The sequence below is a fragment of the Phyllostomus discolor genome, chromosome 13 (assembly GCF_004126475.2).
Source record: "Phyllostomus discolor isolate MPI-MPIP mPhyDis1 chromosome 13, mPhyDis1.pri.v3, whole genome shotgun sequence".
In the NCBI taxonomy this organism is placed as follows: Eukaryota; Metazoa; Chordata; class Mammalia; order Chiroptera; family Phyllostomidae; genus Phyllostomus; species Phyllostomus discolor.
This window is the reverse complement of record NC_040915.2, coordinates 17,635,815-17,649,368: the sequence shown is the minus strand read 5'-3', so window position 1 is coordinate 17,649,368 and position 13,554 is coordinate 17,635,815. Positions and strand designations below refer to the sequence as shown.

The 13,554-nt window shown below is 38.9% G+C and overlaps 1 protein-coding gene across 2 annotated transcripts in view; it reads left to right on the top strand.

Annotated features, from left to right (window-relative positions):
- LARS1 (leucyl-tRNA synthetase 1) overlaps positions 1–12,925 on the top strand; it is a 55,415-nt gene extending 42,490 nt beyond the window's left edge. The window contains exons 28-32 of one of the 2 annotated variants that reach the window (XM_028527356.2): positions 619–729; positions 3,359–3,463; positions 5,202–5,297; positions 6,406–6,538; positions 11,067–12,925. In XM_028527356.2, the coding sequence (XP_028383157.1) occupies positions 619–729; positions 3,359–3,463; positions 5,202–5,297; positions 6,406–6,538; positions 11,067–11,272 (651 nt within the window). In that variant the 3' untranslated portion in view covers positions 11,273–12,925. The remainder of the gene's footprint in view (positions 1–618; positions 730–3,358; positions 3,464–5,201; positions 5,298–6,405; positions 6,539–11,066) is intronic. The other variant, XM_036014479.1, reaches the window with a different exon arrangement.
- Positions 12,926–13,554: the final 629 nt, after the last annotated feature.

Below are 13,554 nucleotides of genomic sequence, written 5' to 3'. Positions count from 1 at the left end.
TATAAATCTGTATGATAGTTATGTGTAGTTCTTCATTTTGATATAACTAAGGGAATACTTTTAAAAGTTTATAAGACTATTTCCTCACAAGGTAAGATCTAATGGTATAATCCTGAAAGTGCCATTATCATAAGAAAAAAGTTGAGCCCTGGCTGGCGTAGGTCAGTGGATTGAGCTCGGGCTGCGAACCAAAGCATCACAGGTTCGATTCCCAGTCAGGGCTCATGCTTGGGTTGCAGGCCACGGTCCCCAGCAACCTCACATTGATGTTTCTCTCTCTCTCTCTTTCTCCCTCCCTTCCCTCTCTAAAAATAAATAAATAAAATCTTTAAAAAATATATTAAAGAAAAAATTACTATTCAGTATGGTGCATCTAATTCCTTCCTTACCCTCAAAATCACATAGTGTCTGCATTTAGAGGGAATAGGAGACTCCTTTTGGTATTATTCCCTCACCTTTCTCTTCCTCGTGGTGCTAGGGCTGCGCCCTCTCCTGCCGTCCTCGGGCAGACTGGTAGAGGCTTCACCCAGTGTCTGCCTGACTTCTGACAGGCACATCGATTCTGCATTAAAACACTCTTCTCCGCTTTCCTCTCCAACTCTTTTTTTTTTCTTTTAGAACAATGGTGGACAATTGCCTGATAACAAAATCATTGCTAGTGAACTAGGCAGTTTGCCAGAATTGAAGAAACACATGAAGAAAGTGATGCCGTTTGCTGCCATGATTAAGGTGAGCTGTGGACCTTGTGCAGCTGTGGCCACGTGAATAATGGTTCGATAGGACAGTACAAAGAAGGGGGAAGTCACCCCCAAGAAATCTGCTGAAATAGCACTTCTAAATCAGTGGTTATTCGAAACACACAACCAGACTTGGGGTTTACCTGTGGAGTTGCTGAGTATGTAAAAATAGTTCTTATGGAAGAAAAACTGGTTTAGAATTGATGCAGTAAATGATTCTCTTCATGTTCTACTTTCTCTTCCTTTTTATTTGGGGAGGAAGCATATTCTTTTGATTTACATTAGGGTATTTTTAGTAGATCCTGTTACTGGCATCAAGATCCAACATTTGTATAAGTTTAGCATTAACAGGATAAATCTTGTTTATTATGGGGATGAGACCAGGTTTCTCATCAATGGTTCTATTGGTATTCTGGCCCAGATAGTTCTTTGTTGTGGGGGGATGTCCTGTACACCGTAGGGCAGGGGTGTCCAGCCTATTGGCATCTGTGGGCCATACTGGAAGTAGAAGAGTTGTGTTGGGCCACACATTAAATACAGAAACGTGAACAAAAATTGATGAGCAAATAAAAGGTCCATGCATAATTTTCGTGATATTGGCCACCATAGATAAGCAAAAAAGTCCTCACATAATAACCCTAATTATGCAGTGGCTCTTTCGATAATCTTTTAAAATTGTCAAGCAGGACCCAGGTTTGTGATCACTGATATAGCAAATGTATATATATCTAGGTAATAAAACTTAGTAATAAAACTAAATAATGTCTTAAGTCAAAGTATGATTTTGTGTTGGGCCGCATTCATAACCGTCCTGGGCCACATGCAGCCCGTGGGCCGCTGGTGGTTCACCCCCATGTAAGGTTTAGCAGTGTCCTTGGCATCTGCCCGCTAGATGCCAGTGGGACCTCTCCTTCACCCCTCTCAACTGTGACAAGCAGAAATGTCTTCAGCCATTGCTAAATGTCTCCTGCAGGCACATTCAGCATCCCCCCTGGAGTTCCCCTATGAAGAAGCACTGAGTTAGATTCTTAGTTTTTTTCTTGTACACAGTTAATCTATTGGATTTCTTCACAAAAAGAAATAAAAGAAGGCTGTCGTTTGCTTAAGATCTTAGGCTCTGAGGTCAGGCACATCTTGGTCCAAATCCCGTTTGCCTGTTATTTCTTACTTGTGAGGCCCTAGACAAATCACTAAAATTCTTTCGGCCACATGGTCTTTTATCTGTAACATGAGGAAATTAATAGAACCTACCTTTTAAGAGTGCTGTGAGGAGTCAATGAAATAATACAGTTTTAACATACTTAAATATTACCTGTCAAGAAGTCAGCTCAGTAAATTTTTTTCAAATGTAAGTTGGTGCCCTCCAGCCTGCTGGGCACATAGTGGTTATTCTTGTACTTTAGATTAGTTCTTGAACCTTCTAGGCTACAGATGCTTGCCTGATGGAAACCCAGACTCTTGGCTTCTCCTGTATTGGAGTAGATTCTTTGGAGAGCCTTTTAATTCTCCTAGACAGAATTAATTATCTGAGCCTTATGGGTTTTCAAGTTTGAGAAATAATTTAGCATTCTGGGTTGACTGATCCCAATCAAGCTATAAACTGTCTGCCGGCATGCTCCTAAGTCATTGTTCCTGTTGGTCAGAGTGCCACATCCATTGTGAATATATGGATGCAACAAAATGTCCCATTGTTGGTTGCAAAGACATGCCTTAACTGAATTCAGAGAAACTGATTTGAAAATTAGTTATATGGTTTTAGATTCAAGAATTGGCTTTTTGAAAAGCCAGTGTTAGGCTATTTAAGTAGTAATGTATTTTTTCAGTAATACTGGTGATTTGCCAGGCATATTAGTGGTGTTGAAAAGTGTTTAATAACTCTGGTAATAAGAAATTGGCTTTTTAGCATGTTTGTTCCCCACCAGAAAAGAAACAGACCTGGATGGTAAATGAAGACAATAAATATTAGGAATCATGTCAGGTCGCTTGCACGTAAGTGCAGCCTGTTCTAGGCAGTTAGCTGTATTTGTGCATGAACGTGGCTCTCCAAAGTTATATTTTCCATTGGCAAATATTTTATTTCAGGTTCAAGAAAATTAAGAAAATAGTTTTGTATTTGCAACAGTATGTAGTATGGCTTTTTAAATTTTATTTTTAAATTTGCAGGAGTATATTAGGGAACTTACTAGTAATTTATATTCTCTGAAATAGCTTTAAAGATTTGGTATCTTGGAAGATTTATTATTATTTTGGTTACCTGAAGGGGTATCTTCACACATTTGTTTGATTCCTTGTCCAAGCAAGTTCTTTGGGTTTGCATATTAAATCAATCTAAATAAACAATGATAAAATCATATTTATTTTATGAATCTGAAAACCTCGTCTTTCCAGTCTTTTCATTGCTGCCATAATCTCATCATATTTTAAATGATAATTCCTCTGAGCTAGTAATTTCATTAACAGGCAGACATAGATAAGGGAGACCATGAGTCCAAGGCCTTGCCTTTAATTGTTCAAATTTGAAGATTTTATCAGTTGAGGGAAGAATGATTGCTTTGGAGGAAATATATTCTTTTCAACATATTCTTAATGTTTTTGTTTTTCAAAACCATTTTGGCTGCTAGGAAAATCTGGAGAAGGTGGGACCCCGTGTTCTGGATTTGCAATTAGAGTTTGATGAACGGACAGTGCTTACGGAGAATATAGTCTACCTGAGCAATTCCCTTGAGGTAAGAGGGGCTAGGGATTGTAATAACTGGTTACCCATAGTAAGTATAATCCAGTGCTTTTGTTTTGTAATGAACATTTTATAAACTTTATCTTCTGTATTTAGTAACTTTGCCAAATATATCAGTCAACATTTTTTTGGAGGGAAAGAGAATGGGTATATATAGAAGCTGCAGAAAGAAAAAAATGATCTGTTGTCTTATTTCACTTATCAATTATTCTATACATAAAATAATAACTAGATATACCTGGATATTCGCCCCTGCAATTAATTTTTTAAAAATGAGAGACCTCATATACATTCAAAATCTCTCATATTATGGGGTACTCTGAATTGTTTCTTCCCCCTTCCCCTTCCTTTTAGGCCTTAGTTTCACAGAATTGGGTTAAATAGAATCCTTGGTTTATGATGAATTATTATTGGTCCATGTCTGGTCATGCTTTTAAATTTTAATTTATTAAAAATTTTTAGCCCTGGCTGGCGTAGCTCAGTGGATTGAGCGCGGGCTGGGAACCAGTGTCCCAGGTTTGATTGCCAGCTAAGGTACATTCCTGGGTTGCAGGCCATAACCCCCAGCAACCACACATTGATGTTTCTCTTCTCTTCTCTCTCGCTCTCTCTCTCTCTCTCTCCCCCCCTTCCCTCCCTAAAAATAAATAAATAAAATCTTTAAAAAAATTTTTTTTAATCTGGAATGTAAAACTCTTTTTAATTAAAAGTATAGTTGACATAAATATATTAGTTCCAGGTATATGACATAAGTATTTGGCATTTATATACAGTATGAAGTGATCACCATGAGAAGTCTAGTAACCATCTGTCACCATACAAAGTTATTCTGATATTATCAACCATATTTCCTATATATAGATTACATTCTGTTTTTTAAAAAATAACTATATAATGAACATCCCTGAATCTACTACCAACTCAAGAACTAGAACATTACCAAGAGCTTTCACACATTCTCACTTGCCCACCATCTGGCCCCCATCACAGCTTCATATATCGATTCTAAAAATGCTGTCTCTCAGGCAACTAAGGCAGAAGGAAAGACAATTTGCTCTAGAAAAACTGTTAGAAGACAAAGTGGTTCTAGTGATAATGAAGACACTGAAATGAAAAAAAAATGAAGGTTTAGAATTTGAATAAAATTGTTTCATATTAGAATGGAAGATAGTTATTTCTTAATAACCCCTTTATGTCATGCAATTATAAATAAGTTAATAATTAAATTAGTAAATATTACTAGACATCTATTTTAAGGATATTTCTAAATATTCATATATATTCATGGAAGTCAAAAACTTCTTGGATCTTTGGGAAATGGGGACACATTTGGATCATCTTATATTCAGGCATATACAATATGTTACATTTTTGTGTTTATTTAGGTGGAAACCTTTTATTCTCAAATGCTAGATGTCTGAACTTTATTTAAGTTCAGCCTTTTTATGCTGATTTTTCATTTTCTTTTATATAGCAGGTAATTCACAGATTTCATTATAGAAAATGTTAAACATGATTATATAAATAACAGTACTAGGAGACATCTAAGATCAGTGTTAAATCATTGATTATAGATTTCATTCAACGTTTATATGGAAAATAATAAAATTGCACAGACCATTTCATGTTAAGTGGAGAACCTAGTTTTGCTCTTTGATGAAATGAGGTCATAATTAATTCCAGTCATACTAAGTAATACTAATGACTCCCATTTTCCCCCCTCGGTTTAGCTAGAACACATAGAAGTCAAGTTTGCCTCTGAAGCAGAAGATAAAATCAGGGAAGAATGCTGTCCTGGGAAACCACTTAATGTTTTTAGAACAGAGGTAAGTTGAAATAATCTCACTGAATCATTGCATTTTAGAGCTAGAAGAGACGTGATAGATCATTACATCGGATGAAGTGAGGGCCGGAGAAGTTAAATGGTTGGTTTGGTCCAGGCCACACAGTTGGTTGGATATTGGGATGGATTTTCGGTCTCCAAATTTTCTGGTTGGTGCAATATTTGCTTTTCCTTACTCTTCGATAATAGATGGCATCAGATGTTGTTTGTTGGTTAAAAAATAAAAATACGATTTTCAAAACCTGGTTTTTATTTTTTAAAACACAGTGGAAAATGAAATTTGAAATTTTTTAAAAAGTGAAAAGGCACTTTCATTCTTTAGATGAGTCCTGGTTTGAGAATGTTTTTCAAGATATTTTGATTTCTGGCATCAATGAAATAGATGGATTATCTTAAGTTATGCTGGAATTGATTTTCCCCCTTATTATTTGGCTATTATTAGTGAAGATAAATACCTTTTGGAGTTTTGGAGGATTCTATTTATTTATTCTCCAAGAATCCATTCCGAATGGCAGCATTTGTCCAAGTCAGGTGGACTGCAGTTGTGAAAGTCCATAAAATGCCCTTTTCTTGATAAGCAGCGGACTTAGATATCTTAGATAATGAGCAGGATCTTTTATTCCATAGCCTACAGAATGCAGGAGGTGGTATGAGATAGAACTGGTTTAATCCTGGCTCTCCCTTTTTGGTCTTATGACCTTGGCCTACCTTGTCAGTCTTCCCAGTTCTCAGTTCTGAATCTGTGAAAAGAGGTCTCAAAGAACTACCTTTCAGGATATAGGAATAATGAACCTTAGGACAGTGCCTGCTACATAGTAGAAATTCAGTAAATGAGGGTAGTTGTAGAGGAGAAAACATTATTATCCATCATCATGTTGATATTTGCAGTTGTCATTTTATCTAGGTGTTTCATTGTGAGCATGAGCTTTGTACATTTTTCTCATGTTTGAGTGTCCCTCTGTCATGATTTCAGAATGCCAGCATTAAGTCTTTCTTTCATTGGACATTAAAAATGTAGCAGAGAGCCCTCTTCGTTCAGAGTATTCAGGTTTGATTTCCTATAACAATTATTTTCTCTTTTATTTTCCCAGCCTGGTGTGTCGGTTTGCATAGTGAATCCCCAGCCGTCCAATGGTCACTTCTCAACCAAAATTGAAATCAGGCAAGGAGATAGCTGCGATTCTATAATCAGGCGTTTAATGAAAATGGACCGAGGAATCAAAGGTAAATGGTTTCCCCGCACACTTGGCAGTAGCTTGTGGATTTGATGAATTCTAAGCCTAGAAAGAAAAGTAGCTGACTCGCTTAGGGATAGCTGTGTAGTGTTGTGGGAAGAGCATTGGACCCAGCACCAGGAAACCTGTATTCTCTTTGGGACGTTGTGAGTAGGTAGCTAGGTGACTTGGCCATGCCATTCAACTCTAAACTGATCTCCCCTTTAGTAAAGTGAGGACGCCGGATTAGATATTTTTCTAAGACCCCCTTCTACCTTTAAATTGTAACAAGCAATTGCTCTTTCTCTCAGAGGTTTTCAGAATTAAGGAACACATATTCTTAATATTCTAAACTAACTTGCCCAGTTGGGTTTGTTCTTAGGGAAGGAAGATAAATAGTAAATGTTAGTGAATGTGTGCCATGTATTAGCCATCTGATCACTTTGTGACACTATAACACAGGGTATTATCACTCCCCTTTTACAGATGATAAAGTGGAGGTCAGAAAGGCTAAATAACTTGTGAAGTTCATTCAGCTATAAATCCTTGAGCTGAAATTCAAACTCAGATCCATCTGACTCCAAAGGTCATTCTTCTAAACAATGTGCCTGCAAGTAAAATATGTAAACTTAATTTCTTGTCAGGATTAAGTCAAAATCTATGATTATATTTATGTAGTAGTTTATAGGGTTTTTTTTTAATCACTCAGTCACATCTTAGACTGAGCATGCTGTGAAGGGAGTTAGTGTGTCTTTATTATTTTTCTTCCCAATTATGAAGACAGATTAATGTTGAGATTCCTTATTTTGCATTATCTCCCTTCTTCTTGATGGCAATCAAGAGTTGATTCGGCCACATTCCATTAGTATCAACTTCTTCTGAATAGATTTGTAAGTCCCAGACAGTGGCCTTATTTATGGGACTCTATTCCAGGTAACGGTATACCATTAAGACAGAAGATTTAAAATAGCCCTTTGGAATTCATTGCACCATGTTATTTTTTGTTCTCTTGAAGTCATTCATTCACTTTCTGTGGGCACTTCTTGATCGACTATCATGTGTAGTGTATACAGAGTTAGGCGCGTTTTAAGAGACTCCTATGTATGCACAGGGGGTTTGGGGAGCCCACAAAGTACTGCTCATTAGGACACTGCATCTGGTGAAGGGATAGGGGACTAAGCTATTGACATACATACTCCTAATCTAAGGAGAAACTGCTAGTGCAGTTAAGAGAGGTATAGATAAAACTGATGGCCAGTGAGGCAAAGGGTGAGATTATTCCCAACTGTGGTGATCTGGGATGAATTTATGGAGAAAATCCAGGGTCCGGCAGTAGTAAGGCCTGGTTGAGTGTGGTTGGTGGGGTAATAATATGGGTATAATAACTTATAGTTTTAATTTGAACATTTTACCTAAAACGTCATATGGTGTGCCTGAGTCTGATATTGTTATGTTACAGAGCCACATGCTTATGATTTTGTAATGAGAACAGGGCATTATTAGTGCTCCGTATTGTTTAGACAGGGCATGAAAATGGTGCCCGTGAGGGTGAGAGGACAGGGTGTGTGGCAGGCGGTGGGCTGGGTGTGCTCGTATTTGTTTCACTCTGTGTCAGCAGTATATCAGGGCTGGAGATTTTATTGTTTTTCGACATTATTTTAAAATGGTGGTAAAATATGCACAACAAAGTTGGCCATTGTAGTCATTTTGAAGTATATGGTTCACTGCCATTAAATATATTCCCATTGTTGTGCAGCCGTCACGCTGTCCACCGCCAGGACTTTCCCATCATCACCTTAAGCCGAGACCCTGTGCCCACTAAATAATAGCTCTCCATCGTTCTGCCCCCTCTAGTCCCTGGTGACCGCTTTTCTACTTTCTGCCTTTATGTAGAGCCATGCAATATTTGTCCTTTTGTGTCTGGCTTATTCCACTTATCAAAATGTCTTCGAGGTCCATCCATGTTGTTACAGGTACCAGTCCTGTTCCCTCGGTAAACCAGGGACTGCAGAGTGGGAGCGCCATCCTTGCAGTCATAGGCTCCAAGGCGGATGGACAGCAGGCGGACAGTTTTGAAATATGAATATACAAGAAGCCATTTTTGGCTTTATTCGGCTGTTTTATATTGCATATATGAATCATGAAACAATTTTGAAAGGAAGAACTTGTTGCCACAAAGAACAATTTGGTGGCTTTTAAAGAAAATAGATATTTGTGTGGACCTACTGAGTAGGATTATCTTGAGGTGATAACGCATGAGAGAATGTATTCCGGTATTGAAAATTGTGTTATAATAATGTTCAGCCTGCCTCGGTTAGCATGTGCTCAGACACAGCACTGACTAGGTTCTTCACTGAACCTCTGGCATAATGCTTATGTTATGTCCTTTGTTAGACTAGCTGTGAATAAAATCCTGTAAGTTTCTTATTAGTAGCTTTTGTGAAATTTAAAAATAGTTAGAAATGTCAGGGGAGTTTGAAATTAATATTCTCCCAAGTACCTACAGAAGAGCTCCGACCCCGAGACTTTTCCAGAAGCCAGCAGCATGCTTTGATGTCTGAGGGAGTGGAGGATGTGAGACGGCAAAGGAATGAAGTGTGGGAACAGGGCTTCCCATCTGTCTGCCGCAGTGACCAGCAAGTCAGCCAGTTAGTGCCCATTGTGTTGGGGGTGATGGTGGTCCAAGTCCAGGAGGAATTGGGCTAAAAACATCATTTTGCTTCACAAAGGCCACTGAGCAACTATTTGATGATAATGACTTGAAATCACTCGCAACCCCTGCCACATATGAACCGATAACTTGGAGTTCGTGAAAGGCTCCATTTCACATTATCAGTCCCTGGTGAATTTCAGTTACTCTCATCTCTTCTCTAAGTGCCTTAAATCTTGTGTAGTTGCAGACTCAGATTTCAGCATTTTCGGTGAGGTCTGGGATAAGAAAAGACAGACCACTAAGGAGGCTCCAAGATTTATTGGCAGTAATGAACTACATGGTGAAACATCAAAGCAAATGTGTTTTGTCACTTAGAAGCCTGATTGAGTGTTAAGGCTTCTTTGAAATAGTCTGATTCAGAATTGCTTGGAATGATGAGGGAGGTCTGCTTTAGGGGGAGACACACGCACACAGGCAGATCTGCAGTAAGAGGCCTGTGCATAAAATCTGCTGGCAGACCTTGTCACTGCTTCCATAGCGAAATAATTTGGTATCACTGGTGAGCACGCCGAATTGCAAAGCTGTTAAAATGAATCGTATTTTTACCCCAAATGAGACCAGAGCCGTCATGCAGGCCGTATCTGCTCCTTTCCTGTTTTAACTCTGAGGGCTTGTGCTGCATCTGGGAATAGGTTTTATGCCCTCTGCAGAGATGGACTCTCTAGAGATTCTCAGGCAGGGTTTGTCTTCGTGGTAGTCGCAGGTAATTGCTCTATAAGCCCCAAGATCCTGCCTCTAAACTTGTAGCCCTTCCATGTTTGTTTCCCAAGGAGAAGAGAATGCGTGGATAACTTGTACTTCTGGCATAGCCGCCAGCTGCTTTTGTGTCTCCTTTTATCTCTTATCCCTCTCTTGCTAAGCTTCATACTCTCAAAGCAACATAATTGGGAGTGGAGCTCACGGACCACCCAGCGATCTACTTTAGAAAGGGGTGGGAAGTAATTTGGAAAATATCTTCTGTTTCTGTGGCTCAGGTTAAACATAACTAGCCAGGCTACACTTAGAATCACCATTTGTAGTCATTTATCATATTTTTCCCCTATATAAAATAAAATCACTTGGAGTTGGAAAGTCTCAGAATTGCTGAAATAAATAAACTTTTCTTTCAGGCTCAATTGTTGGCAGGCTTGTTGGATCATAAATTTGATCAAGGGGCAAGTGCTTTCTTTGCCAGGAGCCGTCTTATCAGCTAGCACAAGAGCACATCAGGAAAACCTCAAGCAGGGGAGGGTTGGAGTTCATCCAAAAGCTTAAACTTCTAAAACCTGTGCCCTTTGCCCTTGCCCTTCCCCTTCTCTCCTTGTCTCTCTCATCAGCCTGTTAACGCAAACACTTTCATCCTTTGAATAAAACAAGAAACTCATTGTGCTATGTATTAGAATAGTAATTCTTTTTTTCCCAAAAATGTCTTCCAAAAAACCCCAGTAACTCTTACAGTTTTAATATATTCCAGGAAGCAAAACAAAGAAGAGAAGCATTTTATAGTTTCTGATATTCTGAAAAATGGTTAATTGAAGCATATAAAAAGTGGTTTGAGAGGCCATACAGGATACTGCTCAAAATTAGACTCAACTCTTCCCCTCGGTTTGTAATTCCAGGGCATGTGTTACACAGGATCTCTGACAATTGTTCTGGGTAAAAGCTGACAGAGGATGATTGCTTAGGTTTAGCTTTGCTTTCTGAGATTGGGTCCTATTTCATAATCTGATGAAAATATATTTCAGATGTAATGATCGTTGTGTTTAAGACATAAATTATCAGAGTCAGGGCATGGGTTTGAGTCAGTAATTAAATGCTCATATCAATTGTCTTTTTTTTGTTGTAGATCTTTCCAAAGTGAAACTGATGAGATTTGATGACCCACTGTTGGGGCCTCGGCGAATTCCTGTCCTGGGAAAAGAGCAAACTGGGAAGACCCTCATTTCTGAGCACGCGGTTTTTCACATAGACCTCACAAGCAAGAAGGTTTATCTTACGGAAAATGGGCTCCGGGAAGATATCGGTGATACCATGGTCTATCTGGTTCATTAGACTCTTGCAGACTGGAGATTTTCCCTGCTTTCTGGGGATGCTACTATTTGGTGCCTACAGATTGACGATGAGAACCTTAGGCTGGACCTATACAGATTCCATTTCTAACCATTCAATTCTGCATGTAATCATAACTATACCAAGTTGTGTTGGATTCCTGGACCTAATAAATTTTTTTTCCATAGAGCCTCCAAGAGAAACAGTTTGTCATACTTTTCTTTTTAATTTAAAAACATTACTGCTAATTCCCAGCAGCTTTCAGCCTTTCACATCAACACAAAGGTGTCGCTGTGCTTCTGTGAGGTGTACTTTGTGCTACTCCTGAAGGCTAAGGCATGTCTACCAGCTTTTTATATCCATTACGGAGTTAGCTTTATTTCTCCTTTAAAGAGAAAAAAGTACATTAGACAGCTAGTTTTGCGTTTTAAACAAAAGAACTCTCATGACTATTTAAAAGAACAAATGAGAATATTTTGACCTGACTGATCACTAAGTATTTTGTATAAAGAACAAAAACAGTCTTGTATTTCTGAGATCTTTTTTTAGCTTTGATATATTCAATTAACCACCAATATGTTTTCCAAGGCTAATATTAATAGTTTGTAAGCAGTTTATTTCATCTACACTAAATTTAGGCATTTTAAAAAGAGGGGACTTTTTCCACTCAGAAAACTGCAGTTATCAAATTTGTCTTGAGTCTGATTGTATTTAAAGACCATGCCAACTGTATTGCAGATATTGCAGATTTTTTTTTTATTCTTGCTGGAATGTCTGTGTATATTATCTGTGCCATCTGTCTTCATGATGAGGAAACAATATTAGGTGTTGACTGGCAGAGGAGAAAAACTTTTCCATTGCTTGAAGGATTCAGTATGGGGAAGAACCAATCCTGATAACCTTAAGGAGCCTGAATTCTGACTTTCAGATCATGTAAAGAGATTTTGTTGAGCTTCTTTATTTTGCTTGGTACAATTTGAGATTTCTGGGCCTAGTAGAATGCTTTGTCATGGGTTCATCAAAGCAGATCATAGAACGTGGAGTTGAGAGAGCCCTTGGAGATCATCAAGTGCAAATCACGCCTGAACTGTTCCGGGCAGGCACTGCAGTGGAGTGGGCCAGATCACAGATGCTGCGGTCAGGCCAGCTGGTTGGATTCCATTTCTTCCATTCATTACTTGGGTGATCATGGCCCCTTACTCAGCCCATTTTCTCCACCTATAAAATAGAACCAATAATGTGCCTGCTTGTCTAGGCATATTGGGAGATGGTGAGATGAAACCATCTAGAAAAATCATGTATAGAGTATAGTGTCTGGCAAGTGGTAAGCTTTCTATAATGTTCCTGATGATGATGATGATGATGATGATGATGATGATGATGAGCCCTCAGTAGATGTTAGTGAATAATAGTAATAATAATAATAATAATAACCAACCAGCCAGGGTGTATTGGCTTAGTATTACTATAGACTATGATCACGTTATTTGTCTCGGTTCCTTTGGGGCGGCTGCTTTGTGTTGGCCCTGCTTTAGGTTCATTCTTTTGCTGCTCCCTCAATCTGCATAACCTTAGTTATTCCCGGAATCAAAGTGCTCTTTCCTGGTTCCTAAACACAAGCCTGCCTATGTTGAACTGAGGCCGATTAGACTGTGTGCCTGGGAAAAAAGGAGAGAGGAAAATACCTTTAATAATGTGGGCGATGGTGCCTGTTTTGTGAAGTGAGCCTGTGAACCTGTGCTGCGCTGGATTCCGTGTGAGTGGGGTCCATGGCTGCTCGGTTCCCTCAGCCTCGCGTCCCCAGCGGCTGTCTCAGAGTGAGCGTCTTGCTGGGCTGAAGAAGCCTTTTGTGTTTGACGGCACGTAGGTTTTGTGCAAGGAAGCCTCTAAGCATAAGCCGTTACTTCATCTGGTGCTCAACTGGAAAAACAGCAATTAGTCGAAGGGCTGAGGGAAACCAGGCTGCACTGGGCTTATCGTATTGATAGGAGATTCATTCCTTCCTAAAGGACTTTAATGCACATTTTTAAGTTGTGAAATAAAATGCACCACACAAAAAGTAAACAAGAAATATATAGGATACACATAAAACATGTAAAATACACACAAAACATGAACGGCAGCAAGACAGAATTTATCAACAAAGCAGAAATCTAGATACTCACCAGCCAGTCAAAGAACAGCAAGTACTACGACGTCAGCACCTCAGCAGCCTGCCTTCTGTCTCCTCCCATAAGACAAGCTTATGGCCAGTATATGAGCCAGTTTTTATACACGTTCCATGT